This window comes from Phyllopteryx taeniolatus, chromosome 6, assembly GCF_024500385.1.
Source record: "Phyllopteryx taeniolatus isolate TA_2022b chromosome 6, UOR_Ptae_1.2, whole genome shotgun sequence".
NCBI classification, from domain to species: domain Eukaryota; kingdom Metazoa; phylum Chordata; class Actinopteri; order Syngnathiformes; family Syngnathidae; genus Phyllopteryx; species Phyllopteryx taeniolatus.
The window spans coordinates 31,323,584-31,336,220 of record NC_084507.1 but is presented as its reverse complement, the minus strand read 5'-3'; the positions used below and the strand labels follow the sequence as shown (position 1 = coordinate 31,336,220).

The following is a 12,637-nucleotide window of genomic DNA, read 5'->3' as shown; positions in this document are numbered from 1 at the left end:
ATATATATATATATACAATACCAGAAAGTGTGTCGAAACGTGCACCACGGCTATTTATGATTTGCGTGCGCGCGCCCGTCCGGCAGCGTGACGTCCAGCTCTGGGCGGCGGGAGCGCGCGTCGCGAAGGGGCGGGGCTGCTCGCAATCAGGGCAGCCGGTGATGAGAAGTGTCCCGGATATTCGCCTTCCTCCTCCGCTTGGGTCGTCGGACGCCGTCGCCGTCGCCGCCGCCGCCGCCGCTCACTCGCCTCTGAAGCGGGACGACGGAGGTAGACGTGACTTTTTCCCCTCTTCTCTGTCCCGCCTCCCTTCCTCCCAAGAAAAGTTTCATGTCGGCCGAGTTGCAGCACAAGTTGACTCGTTTCTTCGTGCTTAGGGCGTGTAGTCAGGCACGCGCGCGGGCACGCGCAGGCTGTCAACAGGTTCCGCGTTCGGTTCAAAGTACGCAGAGGTCACCGGCCGCGATGTGGACCACAACATACTGTCGTTGTGGCTACTTCTTTAGAGAAGCCCCCCGTTGGCTCTGTTCTGTGTCTGTACTCTTTGTCGACGAGTCCACATCGGGCTGTTTTAAACCCCAACATGATTATTTGACATTTGAAAAAGAGACATCTCAGGGCACTTCATTATGCTTCATTATGGGCATTCTGCCATCTCGTGGAAGAGCATTGCATTGCCCTGCCTGTCATTATACGTCACTGACATAGATTGCATAAATATAATGCGATCTCTCATTGCGCACCAATGAGCGTGTCCCAGTCAACAAATCGCATCGAGATGCTGACCGGCATGTAGATGCCGATTATCCCGGTTATAAAACGGTGACTTGTAAGTAAGCCTGTGAGAGGCTTACAACGGGCCATCAAGTAGAGCTCAGCTCGGTTTTAATACATTCCAAGTGTGTCACCGTGTTCAAACATTAACTGGGAACACTGTGGGTGCTTGTGTGTGTGTTTTTAAAGTGCGATCCATTAATCGTTTACCTGGAAGCCAAGACAGGACTGGGCACACTCGCATGCATGCCGGGACATTCCTCCAGCACCCTTGACGAGTGCCAGTGAATGCATTCGAAGTGTACGTGTGCAGCCTGCAACTCCCAAAAAAAATGGGTGCGTTGGAGCTCGGGGGGGGGGGGGGGGGGGGGGGGGGGAAGGAATGTTTGACATTCTTCTCATTCAGCCATCTTCGCGAGAGGCGACGATGAGCCATTGTTTAACTTCATTTAACTTTTAACTTAACCTTTGCAAACATCTGCTTTTACGTTTCAAACCAGGAACGGAATCATAATCAGTTTATGTCTGCGCATTTTCGGCACTGTCAATTTGAAATAATGTCCCGGTTTTCAATCAATGAATGAAAATGAAAAAAAATGTTCCGCTGTACCCTCCAAATCGTGTGATTTTTTGTTTTTTGTTTTTTTTGTTTTTGTCGAATTATGCGCTATATGAATATGAACAATAATCCGCGATGCACCGAATCTGTGATCTAGCGAGGCAACACTGCATTTCCGTAACAGTTTTATCTGTTTGCGGTGTCCTCTCGCCCGACCGCATGTGGCCCACGAGCCGTCGGTCCGCCACCGCCCGCAGTCGCGCCGCGTCCGTGACTCTGCGCTGCGGCGCTGGCAGACGACGGCCTCGGGAGCGCGCCGCTCACGCTTGTTGTCGTGTCGTGTCGTGTCGTGTGTGTTTCCAGGTCCGTGACCAGCACGAGGGGCCGGTGTGGTTACCGCGGTAACAGACATGCCAAATCCGGACCTGCTCTGCCTAGTTCAGCTGCTGGACGGCACCATCGAGACCTTCCGAGTCAACGTACGACACCTGCCCCGTGTATATGAAGAGATCGTATGTTTGCCGCTATGTCACCGCGCTCTGCTGACGGTCCCCCATTGCTCCACATCTCCTGTTCACCCGGTGACCTCGGTGTCAAGGAGACGTTCAGCCCTCGCAGGTCGTTCCACGCTGAGATGCAAATGTTGCGCGTCCAGTTTGCTGCAAGGCAATCACAGTGTTGCGCTCTCAGGCGACATTTTTTTGCTCTGAATGTTCAAAATGCAACATAAGATCCCTCAGTCACATGATACATTGGAGTGAAAAAGTCCAAATTTCGAGTTGCGTTTTTAAATGTTTTTTTTTTTTTTTAACTGTACAGCAACGTTCATTATATCTATTTTTTTAGCTCGCCACTTTCATTTCTGCTGATGTTTGCTGCAGAGGTTAGTAAGGAAAGAGTATAATAGAAGAGCAGGGAAGTTGCGTCGCTCGTAACTTTAATTCATAAGAGACAAAAGAAGACACACCTGCCGCCGGTGACCTGAAGCAGAAGGACTTGCTTCGTTTTGTTTTGCCAAATGCGAAAAATGAAGCTTATCACGTTTTTTTTTGTTTGTTTGTTCCCCCCCCCCCCCCCCCCCCCTGGTGTGACCGCAATACAGTTCTTGTGTGGCGATCTTGCAAAATGTTTCCCGACATAATGAGAGAAAGATTGGGAGGAAAACAAGGAAAGCGCTTCGGGTAGGACAATGAGGTCTTTGTAGCGTCATCTGCGGCGCTGCTGTTTTCAGAAGCAAGATGAAGGTGTGGTTCTGTTGGACCGAGTGTGCGACCACCTGGGCCTGCAGGAGAGGCAGCTCTTCAGTCTGCAGATCAGAGAGTCCGGCACAGCCGTCACCTCCGTCGCAGCCGACGCGCACTCGCCCGTGAGCACATTGCACCCGCTCGTTTGCCGTTTTACCACAGGGTGTGCTTGCATTAATCCCCTCTCCGACATTATGTTTCATGAATTTCTTTCTCTCAGAGATGGTTGGAGCCTGAGAAACCCTTGAAGAAGCAGCTAAAAGGTGGCTACCGGGCAATTCACTGGCAATTTTCTCCCGTTCCAAAGTGCATTTGGATATCCCCGTTAGACGCCGCGCAGGCGATTGAGCTGACTGCGGATTTAAGATTTGAACATGTCTCCGCAGGTCTGGCGTGTCCCTTTTATCTAAACTTCCGGGTGCGCTTCTTCATTTCCGATCCCAACTCTCTGCAGCGTGAACAGACGAGGTGCTCTAATATTATTTTTTTTTTGTTTTGTTTGTTGCCACAAAACGTCTGCCTTTATCAGAGATAACATCGCTCACTTTGGGATGATTTTCAAATGTTTTACTATCGTGGTCGTCGTAGCAGTAGCGTAGAACTTTTTACATTCTTAGTCGACATGATGCGGTACACTTTGACCCCTCGGTAATAAACGTCGTGGAATCTCTCCGACGCACATTCTCTTGATCAAAGCGCTATTTTGGATACAGCACTCGTATCTTTCAAGATTGTGCAGGTGTACTAAGCGGTATCTGTTCAGCGGCTACGTTGTGAGCAATGACAAAGTGTTTCTTGGTATGATTTCATTCCCCTGTGCTCAAGCCTCTTTTATTCGGCCCCCGCAGGAACCTTTACTTCCTCCAGATCAGGACTGACATTAAAGAGGGCAGGTGGGTGCGCACGACGAGCCCGAACGCACGCGACGTCGCCCCCCCCCCCCCCCCCCGGGCCCGTTTGCGCACACTTTCATAGCTGTTCCGTTGTGTCACGCTGATTGCAGGTTGCAGTGCCCGCTGAGTTCGGCCGTCGTGTTGGCCTCTTACGCCGTCCAGTGTAAGTCTCCCGGGGCAACCGCCGGTGAATGACTTCAGAGCAACTGCGCGGATCGTCGCGCGCTGTTGAATGCGCTCTCCGGTTCTCTGCAAAAGTATTGGGACACCAGCGGATTAGGAGAATCATACGGAACTTTGAAATCCATTTATCCGTCGTAGGTTTTCCTCGTTTGACCTCCTTGCAGTTTGCCCCCACCCCCAGGCAGCACGATCCGAAATTGATATTTATCATACGTTTTCCGCAGTTTGTCGCCTTTACGATGAATTTGCTAGCAAAGGGGTGAATAATCATGAGGTGTGTCCCAAGACGTTTGCCAATATAGCGCACCGGCGTCATCCTGTCATGACCACTTCTCCTGCTCTTTGACCTCCAGCCGAGCTGGGGGACCACAGCCCGTCCCAGCAAAGCGGTTACTTGTCGAAGTGCCACTTCATCCCCGGGCAGGACGAGAACTTTGTATCCAAAGTGGAGGAGCTGCATCCCAAGCACAAGTAATGCGATTCGTGGCATCCGCTCGGAACCCTCGCTGCGCTCCGTCGTCACCTGATTGACGCGCGTGTCGTTGTGCGCCCATGTAGCGGTCTGACGAAGAGTGAGGCAGAGCTGTGTTTCCTCAACACGGCCCGGACGTTGGAGCTGTACGGCGTGGAGCCGCACGCCGCCCTGGTATCACGGCCTCCCGCGTTTAAAGCTCCACCCGTGCGCCGCTTTCCTTTCCTGGCCGACATTTCGTTGACACGCTCGCTTCTCTCTCTCTCTCTCGTGTTCTCAGGACACCAACCATGCCCCTCTCACGGTGGGCTTGGCATCAAGCGGCGTTGCCGTATTCTGTAATATGGTTTGCTCCAGTTTCTTCCCCTGGTGAGTGAGCGATCGCCGCGTTAATCGGATTGTCGTTTGCCTTTTTTCTCTTTTTGCGCTCAAGTTCACAGCGAAGGATGTCGCTCCCACGCAGGGGGAACATTATCAAGATTTCATTTAAGAGGAAGCGCTTCTTCATACATCTCAAGCGCAAACATGTGAGTCATTTCTTGTTGTGAATCGCCGAAGTGATCCAAAAGTCCAAGGCCGCCAAAACGAGTCGCTTCAGCGACACTGTAATGACCTCGCCGTGTCATGCGATTGCTGTTCCGCAGGGGGAGACCCGGGACTGCCTGGTGTCGCTGGTTCTGCCGTGCTCCAAGACCTGCAAGAACCTGTGGCGCTCCTGTGTGGATCATCACTCCTTCTTCAGCTGCAACCGCAGCGCCGGGAGCCCCAAACGCAACGAAAGCGACGTTCATTCCTACAGGCAGCTGATTACTCAGCACCTGGGCCTGGCGAACAGTAAAAACGAAAGGTGCCCCCCATCGTGTATCGTGTGTATTTCTGTCGTAAATACTGAAACATTACAGATCTTGTCGACATCTTTGTAGCGGTCCGGTTTGCCAACGTGTAGTGGGCGGGATGGTGTGGAACCCAGTCCTGCGCCGGTCCATTTCGTCAGAATATTTGGAAACAAAGAGTCTGCCGTCTAGATCGCCCCCCAGCGCGCCCAACTGGTATGAGCGCCGTCCAGTCTACAGTCCCAAGTCTCGCCTGACAGAATTTTCTAGAATCATCATCCTCCTCCTCCTCCTCCTGCGCGACAGGCGGAGTCCTCGCGTTCGCCACGGCGTCCGCAAAGTGCGCCCGTCGTCCATGGAGCTGAGCGGCGAGCAGAAAGACGCGTCGGAGGGCGAAGACGTCTTCTACACGTACAGGGCGTCCGTCGGCAGCAGCGAGGGGGACGCGTCGCCGCATCAGTGCGTGCTTCATCTCGAATCGCTGATTCACTTTGTAGACTTGAATTTTGGATGAGCTCCTCAAAGTTTCAAGTGCTTGAATTCACCCTCCTCGCAACAAATAGCCCTTGGTTTGAGTTGTTTGTTTTTGTTTGCATTTCCACATCCACCCTAGAGAGTTTTTTTTTTTTTTTTTTTTTTTTTTTTGTCTGTTCATAACCTGTTTTTCCACATTTAGAACAATTACATGCTCAATTGACTCGCTGTCAGAATGCATGTGACGATCTCTTAGGGTGGCGCGTTTCCGCTCAGGGGGGAAAAAAACCCCAAAACCGGTGGTGCCTTTCAGGTGGCTGAGTTACCTTAACGATAGCAACAGTTGAGTTTGGTTCACGTGGGCATGCGCCATCGTAAGTCTGCACTTTGAACCCTGTTTGATGAAATAAGGTACACGCATAACCACGTTTTAACCACAAAAAGGCTTCACGAACCCGCCCGTGAAACTGACTTGTTGCTGAAAATCTGACGTGCTTTTTGTTATGGACCGTACATGACGAACATGTAAGGTGATATGATTATGAAGGCGCTCACTCTTATCACAATGCGTAACCAAAGGTTGGGCGAGATCTTGTTGCAAGCTGATGACGGCGCAGCAGAAGACGACGGCGTCAGCGGCTCCGTCTACAGCAACAAGGTACTTCATGAATTGCCATCGCGTACGGTTCAGCGGCGTTGTTGTGTGCTGATTATGAGCGCTTGTTTATCCAGCAGGCCCTCAGCGAGGGCGACCTGCTGCTGGTACGCATTGCCCCTGATCACGAGGGCAAGTTTGGCTTCAATGTTAAAGTGAGTGCAAGACTGTCAACATGTCCTCTCGCGGCTGCTGTGGTGCGTTTCTCGCTCCATTCTTGCTATTTGATTTCCTCTTAGGGCGGGGTGGATCAGAAGATGGCTCTCGCCGTATCCCGCGTTAGACCTGACTCTCCGGTAAGACGCCAGCACGCTGCCGTTCTCTCTCTGGCCAGCAGGGAGGGAATTTGGCAGAATCTCTTGACTCGAAAAGAAGAGTTGAGTGACATGTTCCTATTATCCTGCTGCTGTCGTCGTCGTCGTTATTCATTTTATTAATATATCGGCAGATGAAAATGTTATTCTGTGATTGACTGTGATTGAATCAAACGGAATACTGTATATTAACATAAATAAAGAGGGCATTCGCAGGTCAGGAGTTTCTACACTTGTTGTTGAGGCCACGCCCCCTGAATGCTCCGGGCGGTTCGGAACTATTTACTGTTTAGTGACGCTGACTCGTCTTTAGGCCGGTCGATGTGAGCCCAAACTGCTGGAGGGTGACCAGGTGGTGCTCATCAACGGTCGAGACATTTCCGAACACACGCACGACCAGGTGGTCATGTTCATACGGGCCAGCAGAGAGTCGCACTCCCGGGAGCTGGCCCTGCTCGTCAAACGCAAAGGTCCGCTCGCCGACACGCAAATGGCAGATGAGCGCCGAGGCCGAGTCTCACGGCCGCGGCCGCCCTCGGGTGACCTTGCGTTCCAGGTCCCGGCCGAGCGGCGGCACTCCTGCTGCCGTCCCCGGCCCTCGCCCTCACCGCTCAGTCCCAGGGTGACGCGCCGCCGTCTCCCGGCCGCTCGGAGCGGGTCGCCACGCTGGACGAATCCATGCGACTGTTGGAGAGAGGAATTCAGTCGGGAACGCTGTGCTTCCATTTCGAGGTATTTGAGTTACAGAGAGCTTGACGGATGTTCAAAAGTGCGTTTGGGGTTGCGTGACATCAAATATTTTATTTTTTATTTTTTTTAAAGTGGACACTAATATGGAAGTCACAGTTTTTGGCAGATGCTGGCCCTAATGTTCACTAGCCCAACACAGTCTGGTATTTGTAGTTATTGTTTGTGTACGTGCGTTCACTCGTTTGCATTCTTATGATTCCCAGAATTTATACAGGAGGAAGCCCGGCTTGTCGCTAAGCTGCGCTCGGCTTCCCAAGAACATGGACAAGAATCGCTACAGGGACATTTTACCCTGTGAGTGCTTCCCTGTCGAACTTTGAACCGCTCGTCGTCGTCGTCGTCGTCGAGGTGCGTGGATATGCTCAGGTGCTCATGTCCTAGTCTGCTTGCAGATGACGCAACCAGAGTCACCCTCCAGGGCCAGGACGACTACATCAACGCCAGCCACGTCGCGGTGCGCGTCGCAGCCGTGGATTTACCTCTCGCGTGCAGTATGTCCCGCACTAAAGTGTGCGTTTGTTTCTTAGGTGGAACCTCCGGTGTCTGGGGTGTGTTTACGTTATGTTGCAGCTCAGGGTCCACTGCCGCAGACCTGCGCTCACTTTTGGCAAACTGTTTGGGAGCAGCAGTCGCACACCGTTGTCATGCTTACAACTCTGACGGAGCGGGGAAGGGTACGAGTACGACTCCGCTTCCCTCGCACAAACGCACACATTTGCTCAGGGATGACAACGCGTGAGCGGCCAGGGGACACCGCACATGCCAACGTGGTGTAGTTCCGCTTTTATGAGATGCGCGATGACTGCACGGGTAATGAAAAGGCTCATTTGTGATTTTTGCCTTATGTGAATGTGCCCACATAAGACAATTGTGTCACATTCACTCAAACACAGCGGAAAGGAAGAATCATTATTACCGTAATTTCTCATGTGTAATGTGCATGTTTTCCCCCCAAAATTCATCAAAAGTCGATAGGGCGTATTATACATAGCTATAAGGAAAATGAAAAGAATTCTTTCACATTGTATAATGTATAGCGGTACCTAGGGGTTGTGGAAATTAATACGGGTAATACTTTGTTGTGAGTATATGCATTATACATGGGTACGAGAGTTTTGGGGATTTTTGGGGTCGATGTTGGGGGTGCGCATAATATTTGAGACCGTATTATACATGAGCAACTACGGTATAACATGTAATTTGTCCCCACACTATCACATTGGTCCACTTTTATAACGGAGCGCTTTTCTTTTTGAACCTTTCAGGCCACTGTACTTCTCGCTAGTGCGTCACTTCCTCATTGTGACCACCCATTCAGTCCACGCGAGGAGCCAGCTGCAGCTTTCACCCTACAGTCTAAAAAAACATGAAGAAAATCTTGTTGCTTGAATGGACTTTTTTTTTTGTGGAATTAAACTACTACATTATGGACTGTAATCCATAATGTGGAAACACAAACGCAATCTGAGGTACGAAACTAAGGATGTACCTCAAAGTGCAATATTCAGTGCAAAACATTGAAACATTATTTATGTTTTCTGTAAGTACTGGCACCATTCCTCACACTGGCAATGTAGTTAGTGAAAAGATTATGGCAGCCCAGAATTCATCGCTTTGTTTTTAACTACGGTACCGTCGTCGAACATCAAGCTAAACATTGCTCTTTACTTGCATTTGTTCCTGTCCGTCTCGTTACGAGCGTGTGTGTTCGCTACTTGTCGGGCTAAGGTCGGTACTGTATAGAAAGGCGTCATTATCAAGGTCTTGAACAAACAAAGTGCGCTCCCTCGCAGCTCGCCTGTTGCTTGGTAACCTCAAACGCTCATTAATTGTTCGTTTTTCGGCTCTTCGCCAAGTGCCTTGACATTTTCCCGTCTTGAGGCTCGCGCGCGTTGACAAATCACTTCACAGCCTGCTCAAGATGAATCCCCACTGGTCCGTGGTCCGCAAACGTACAGTCACAGTTAGATTTCAAGAGCGTGGAGATGATATCGCCACTGGCGACTCGAGTAACGTCATTTGCCGCTCGCTGTGATGCATTTGCAGACCAAGTGCCACCAGTACTGGCCGCATCCGCCGGAAGGCAAGGATTACGGACACGTGCGGGTGAAGTGTCACTCGGAGGAGTGCAACCTGGCCTACGTGACGCGGCAGTTCACCCTCACGCACACTCAGGTACAGCAGGAGAACCTGACTTTCCTCACTTCACAATGAGTATTTTTGTTCAAATCTATTACACCCTGTGTTGTGTTTTTCCCACTTTTCCGCCACAAAAAAAAAAAAAAACTCCATTTCTCTGGAACCCATCAACCGATTTTCACAATTCTTGCTGCGTTGTACTCGGGTGGATGTCGCCGTTACGACCAAACTCGGCATTTTGACAGACGTCTTGTCACGTTGCTACTTATAGCGTATGTTATCAAAAATAATCAAGTCCTAACCTAAAGTTCATGCCCCCCCCCCCCCCCCCTTCTGTCAATCAACGCACTCCCGTTACGTCGTGCCCTCCATCGCGTTCTTTACGCTCTCAAGCCAGTAGCGCTCGCTGCAGTTGTCTACGTCTCGAAGCAGCCGTGCTCTTACAAATGTTGCCATGGTTACAGGTCGGGCGGTGGATGAATTTCTCAGGCAGTTTCAACTTGGGCTGAACTTTGGGTGCGACACACGCTTTTAATGTATACCCACCAGCCAATCGGGGGGGAGAAAAAACCGAGGCGCTGCTGTACTAGTGTTCCCCCGATTTGAATCCGAAACAGGTGGAATAGAAGTCACAATATCACAGCATGCTAATGATATTTATGTGATCCAACCGGGACATGTAGCGGCAGTGACACATGTTAAATGAGACACCTAAAGGACCACGGTGCATTTTGCTTTCATGCTAGGAAACATGCTAGGGGGGGGGGGGGGGGGGCTATTCGCTTGACTGCCAGGCGCCACCAAATCCCCCGCGCCGGCCCTTTAACGCCGACTTTCATAGCCGCACGAGCGAATTACGACAGCCGACGCGGCGCTAGTTTTCTGCGACGCGTGCCGCTTCGGCGCCATATGTCCCGTCTCCGCGGGAAGTTACCGGCAGCCAACACGCGCTCATTTCCGTGTAGGCGGGCCGCTGTGTGTGTACACAGGTGAGCGAGTGCAACACCCGAATGCGGGCGGGCGGGCGGGCGGGCTTACATGGCGCACGCTCGTCATCGTCAAATTGCTCATTTTCATATCACTTGATCGATAACGCTAAAGATAGGGCCCACTGAATTTCCTTAGCAAAATCAATGAATCTTACTGATGAGTATTTCAATTATTGGCAGTTGTTCTGCATTCAAAGGTCAATTGTTTCCAAGAAAGAAAAAAAAAAAAAAAAAAAAAACAACAAACAAATGAAAATGCCCCGTACAATGTGATGAGAATTTCCCGCTGCCAATGCACAAGGAGGCATGAAGTATGAACGTGCGCACACGCATGCGCAAATGCGCCCGTGTGGGCCCATCTGTTACCCTGGCGCTTGCCGTTAATCCCCGCATGGAGTCGCAGGCCGCATGCCTGTTTTAAACCCCCCCAAAAATAAAAAAAGAATAATCGACTCAGCTCTTCTGCGCTCCTCTCTCAATCCTCTCCGCCTGTTTTCCTGCTTTCATCCCACCGTCGTCACCCGCACTTTCTGATCTCACCTCAGGATCACGACGCACGGCAGCCATCTTTCTTTTTGTCTTCTCACACACCAAACAGAGTCACTGCAGTGCCAGCTCTTGTCTGGTTTATTAATGTCACTAAACAAGTTTGTACGCGTGTTTTGTTTTTGTTTGTTACCAATCTAACTCAGAAAGTTGTGAACGCATTTCAATGGAATATATTGTTTCCTTTCGATGAGAGACGAGGCGTTTAACGTTCAAACTTTGCGCAATTCCAACCTCCGTACTGTGAGGCCGACGTGCCTCGACGGCAAATTTGATTGCACGCTGTTTCTTTGTATAGCCGCTTTCCAAATCTCTTCAAGGCCAAATTTAAAAAAAACCAAAAAACAAAACCGTCTGTAGGAGGTGCGCTCTCGTCGAATGTCGCGACAGAGGTCGTGCGCTAGCCGCTACTGATCTTTTTGTGTGCGCCGACTCAGCGGGGCGAAGAGCGTGCGGTCACGCACCTGCAGTACGTGGCGTGGCCCGACCACGGCGTACCCGACGACCCCTCCGACTTCCTGCTGTTCGTCGGCTCGGCGCGGGAGAGGAGGCGAGCCCGAGAGCCTCTCGTGGTGCACTGCAGGTAACGCGCGCCTCCGCTAACTGAACGCGCGGCCCTCCGCCGTATCACTCCGGTCCGGCGCTTCCCTTCCAGCGCCGGGATCGGACGGACGGGCGTTCTGATCACCATGGAGACGGCGCTGACGCTGCTGGATCGGGGGCTGCCGGTGTTTCCGCTGGACATTGTCAAAACACTGAGAGATCAGCGAGCCATGATGATTCAGACCACGGTACGCTGGAGCAAACCTCATCCAGTTACCGCCCCCCGGCCCCCGTCTCAAGACTTCTCTTTTGGTCTGTTCCAGTGTCAGTTCCAGTTTGTGTGCGAGGCCATCCTGCGAGTCTACAAGGAGAAGCAAGGGGGCTCTGCGGCCCCGTAGCCCAAATCAGAACGAGCACCAGAGGAAATTGAGCCTCGTAACTTCCACTCGAGCGACTCCCACCGAGGGGCTGACGAGCACCGTGAGAGACGAACCTCTGTTGCACCTGCGGTGTCGCGAGGCGGTCTGGGTGAGAACGACGTCGCGTCCGAACGCAGCCGGATGTGAGCTCTGTAGCTGTGATCAAATTGGACCATTTGAATTTTAAACTCGTCCGCCTTAACGCTCTGCCTACGGCGCCGACCGACCTTGAATGCGACGCACGAAACGAATTGAGGTCGCGAAGCTCAGGAATAAGTTAGCCTCGTCTGCAGGACGGCGGACGGAAGAAGGCGGCGTGATATGTTGTAATGTGTGCTTTGTGTGTTTAAAAGGCCTTTTAGTAGAGGAGCACAAGTGTGTGTACTACACAAAATACTGCGTTGGGGTACTGTGGTGTTGCTGCCACTTTTCAATTAAATTATTCTCACCGTGAAATAAACACTGCTTTGTACACCCTTGGTCTGCTTTATTAGGATCCTCCTACAAAGAAGTCGGCCATGCGCCAGCATCTTAATAAACTTGAATGCAGTCTTTCGTTGATGCTGAGTGCACATGACAGTTGAGGTTACGAGTTCGCTTACGACCGGCTGCTGGCCGGCTGCCACCAAAGTCGGGGGGGGGGGGAAATGGAAAACAAAAACGTGCTGGTTTCCATCACTGATATAATTCCAAGTTTTAATGAACACACAGTGGCCGACTGGTTAGAGGGTCTGCGTCACAGTTCTGAGGACCGGGGAAAGCAAAATTGACAGTCTATGTAACAACTAATAACAAAGGAAGTGAAGGGAAGCTCCAGTGGATATAAAACGTCTATACACCCCTGTTCAAA

General features: G+C 51.3%; 1 protein-coding gene across 5 annotated transcripts; it reads left to right on the top strand.

The window, feature by feature from the left end:
- Window positions 1-131: 131 nt before the first annotated feature.
- On the top strand, window positions 132-12,261 carry ptpn3 (protein tyrosine phosphatase non-receptor type 3). 5 transcript variants are annotated; one of them, XM_061775552.1, is made up of 27 exons: window positions 160-270; window positions 964-1,110; window positions 1,697-1,812; window positions 2,565-2,699; window positions 2,798-2,840; window positions 2,964-3,045; window positions 3,426-3,470; window positions 3,581-3,633; window positions 4,007-4,124; window positions 4,212-4,299; window positions 4,406-4,494; window positions 4,589-4,652; window positions 4,770-4,972; window positions 5,049-5,174; window positions 5,265-5,417; window positions 6,012-6,090; window positions 6,165-6,242; window positions 6,327-6,383; window positions 6,715-6,871; window positions 6,958-7,133; window positions 7,355-7,445; window positions 7,544-7,605; window positions 7,679-7,825; window positions 9,198-9,326; window positions 11,263-11,408; window positions 11,481-11,616; window positions 11,692-12,261. In XM_061775552.1, exons 3-27 carry the CDS (start codon window positions 1,744-1,746, stop codon window positions 11,764-11,766), a joined length of 2,601 nt encoding a protein of 866 aa, XP_061631536.1. In that variant the 5' UTR covers window positions 160-270; window positions 964-1,110; window positions 1,697-1,743; the 3' UTR covers window positions 11,767-12,261. The 5 variants fall into 5 exon arrangements, 4 of the variants coding, with proteins under 4 accessions (XP_061631537.1, XP_061631535.1, XP_061631539.1 ...); XM_061775553.1 differs by lacking the exon at window positions 964-1,110 and having other exon boundaries at window positions 132-270; window positions 6,168-6,242; XM_061775551.1 differs by lacking the exon at window positions 964-1,110 and having other exon boundaries at window positions 132-270.
- Window positions 12,262-12,637: the final 376 nt, after the last annotated feature.